The sequence below is a fragment of the Austrofundulus limnaeus genome, unplaced genomic scaffold (assembly GCF_001266775.1).
Source record: "Austrofundulus limnaeus strain Quisiro unplaced genomic scaffold, Austrofundulus_limnaeus-1.0 Scaffold976, whole genome shotgun sequence".
In the NCBI taxonomy this organism is placed as follows: domain Eukaryota; kingdom Metazoa; phylum Chordata; class Actinopteri; order Cyprinodontiformes; family Rivulidae; genus Austrofundulus; species Austrofundulus limnaeus.
This window is the reverse complement of record NW_013953378.1, coordinates 95,272-98,344: the sequence shown is the minus strand read 5'-3', so window position 1 is coordinate 98,344 and position 3,073 is coordinate 95,272. Positions and strand designations below refer to the sequence as shown.

Genomic DNA, 3,073 nt, shown 5'->3' with positions numbered 1-3,073 from the left:
GAACAGGTCTGGATCCCAGTCGATGCTGCTGGTGGCATGTCTGTGTTGTTTCTTCATGCTAACATGAAGCTAACCAACATGTAGCATATCTGTGTTGTTTCTTCATGCTAACATGAAGCTAACCAACATGTAGCATGTCTGTGTTGTTTCCATGACACAAGCTGTCTGTAAAAATGAACAGAGCTGCTGTTTGTTTGATTCATTTGATCAGAAACCAAAACAAACGTGTTTCTGTTGGTCCGTTAACTGGATCAAAGCACAAACATCTGTCTTCTTGAAGGTCATTTGTCAGTTCCACAGGTACTCACAGTCCAGGTGACTCTGTCTGATCCCCTCCACATCTTCAGCATGAATTAACTGGTAGCATCTCTTCCCCACGATGTCCACCGGAGTCAGGTCCATGTAGTCACTGATCCTGAGACCCAGAACAAACAAGTCCAGTCAGAACTAAAAGACCTGCAAACATCCTGACAGCTTCTAACCTGATCCGGATTTGATCAGAAACAAAACCAACTTCATCCTAAAGTTTGAGTCAGTTTTATTTAGCAGAAGAGAAGCGGTCCAGTTGTTGTTTTTAAAGGGTTTAATTTGAACAAATGGACAGAAGTGTTTCCTGGAGGAGGACAGGAGGACAGACTAATGTCTTGCAGCCTGATAACAGCACACTATGTTCTTTAGGAAAAACACATGGTCTCATTTTCTCATTCTCTCTAAAGTCCCGGTCCAAATGGAGGCGTAATGGAGGCGCCGCTCATCACTTTACTGCCGAGACGATTTGTGTCGCTCCACACCCAACATCATCATCTGCCTGCCTTTGTATCCTCCTTTTACAGGCACAGAAAGCAATCTGTCCACTATCATTTCCCTCCTCTTTTTTATTATAAAACATGAAGGGATGATCTTTTTTTATTTTTGAGTTTGCCTGATACGGATCTCTGCAGTCAGCCAGTTAACTCCTGATGCCTATCTGCTTTATCTGGACAGGAGGAGGAGATGGAACCATCAGAGACGTATTTCAGTGTTAAACCAGGGAGGATTGGGTCAGACTGCTCATGAATAAAAAGCTCCGATCAGGAAAAAACTTTCTGCTTCTTGGAAATCAGGTATGAAGCATGAATACAGAAACAGCAGGTTGAACATTTCAAGCTTTGTGTCTGAAAAACTGCAGAACCAGGAGGATTATTGGTCAAAACAAAATAAATCATTTGTAAATAAACTATTTAGAGCATACAGACTAAAGTTAATCTGTAAAGAGAATATTAAACACGTGTTCAGAGCTCCTCACCTGTTCTCACAGTAAACGATCTTCAGGTCCATGTTGACTCTGGTGACAAACATCTGGCAGTCGATCCGGACCTCGTTGATGGTGGGCGGGGGCAGGGCGTGAGCCACCACCACCATCCCCATGATCTGATTGGGCACGGAGCGGCTGTGGGTCAGAGCCATCCGGATCCGCAGACGACCTGTGATGTGGATCACCTGGAGAGGGAACCAGACTCGTTAAAGTCAGAACAAAGATGGCTTCTTTACTAATCTGAGGTTTTCAGGACAGGACTACAGAATTAATGTTGGTCCTGGACTGGACTCAACGCTGAGTTTCTGTGGCACAGTATGAGGGTCAAAATAAAGACCAGCAAATGCTACATCCTTGTAGCAGGAGGTTCTATTTATTCCTAATCCAGCTATTGATCTGATTAATGATAGGATAGCACCGCTAACTGAGAGGCTGGAGCTGCAAATGAGGAGGACACTATTCATTTGTGTTAGCATCAGAGAGGCTAGCGACTAGCATGGATAAGCTGGCGTTAGCATCAGAGAGGCTAGCGACTAGCATGGATAAGCTGGTGTTATCATTGGAGAGGCTAGTGACTAGCATGGAAAAGCTGGTGTTAGCATTGGAGAGGCTAGTGACTAGCATGGATAAGCTGGTGTTAGCATTGGAGAGGCTAGTGACTAGCATGGATAAGCTGGTGTTATCATCGGAAAGGCTAGTGACTAGCATGGAAAAGCTGGTGTTAGCATTCAGAGGCTAGTTAGTGCTGTCAGCCTATCATTAATCAGATCTATAGCTGGTTAGGAATAGATATAGCCTCCTGCTACAAGCATGTAGCAACCCCTGGTTGTACAACAGTCTTAATTCTGGCCCTCACTCTGCACCATAACTTCCTGTATGAAACTCACTTTGTATCCTGAGGACTTGATGTGGACTCCTCTCTTTGTGAGCGTCGACTTCATCCGGATGAAGAAAGATCGTTCCAGAGAATTATCAGGAGACAGGAGACTGGGACTGCTGGACTCCACTGGTGAGGACAAGAGACATAAAGATGGTTTTAGCTTCAAACCAGACCGACCTCCAGCTGACCATGACCTGCTTTTATTGTTATACTTTAAATAAGTTTAATCAGTGCRATTCTATTTATCTTAAAATCTTCTTTTGTACCAATCTGTCATCCTGAACCAGTGTGGAGTGGTGACCTCCAGCAGAACCAGGTTATTATTATTACTTTATTTATTTAACCTTTATTTCACCAGGAAGGTCCCATTGAGATTAAAAACCTCGTTCACAGGAGTCCTGGAGGAGGAAAAGGTTACACAACATTTACAATTAATTACACAAAAACCAAATAAACAATTATTAAAATCAGTCACAGTTTAAAGACGTTATATCTGGTGCTCTCACTCTGGACTTTAAAGTTCTCCCTGAAAGAAGTTCAGTTAATCTAAAGTGGTTTTACAACATGTTGAGTAAACAAAGGAGCTTTTTCATAATTCTGTGGAGAAATGGAACAAAGAGCAAGAAATGTCATCTGAGTAAGAATCAAAGCTTCTCTGTGGTTAAATCAGATGTAGGAGGACAACAGCTCAAAGTGGACCAATGTCCCAACAAAGGTTGTCCCACYCCAGTGTACAGTTCACAATGATGGGTCAAGGTTTTACACTCAGTAACAAACCTGAGAGAAGCTTGAGAAAATATCAGCTTTTAAAGATAATGGGCCTCATGCAAGAACATGTTCGTATTCTTCTCCTAAATTTCTCTTACTTTTGTTCGTACAAAGGCTTCGTACGAACATGT

At 42.7% G+C, this 3,073-nt stretch overlaps 1 protein-coding gene across 1 annotated transcript in view; it reads right to left on the bottom strand.

Annotated features, from left to right (window-relative positions):
- npas3 (neuronal PAS domain protein 3) overlaps positions 1 to 3,073 on the bottom strand; it is a gene marked incomplete at its 5' end in the record, with an annotated part of 33,943 nt that overhangs the window by 15,812 nt on the left and 15,058 nt on the right. Inside the window, 3 exon segments of the mRNA XM_014029933.1 lie at positions 309 to 415; positions 1,286 to 1,479; positions 2,182 to 2,300. Coding sequence (XP_013885387.1) covers positions 309 to 415; positions 1,286 to 1,479; positions 2,182 to 2,300 — 420 coding nt within the window.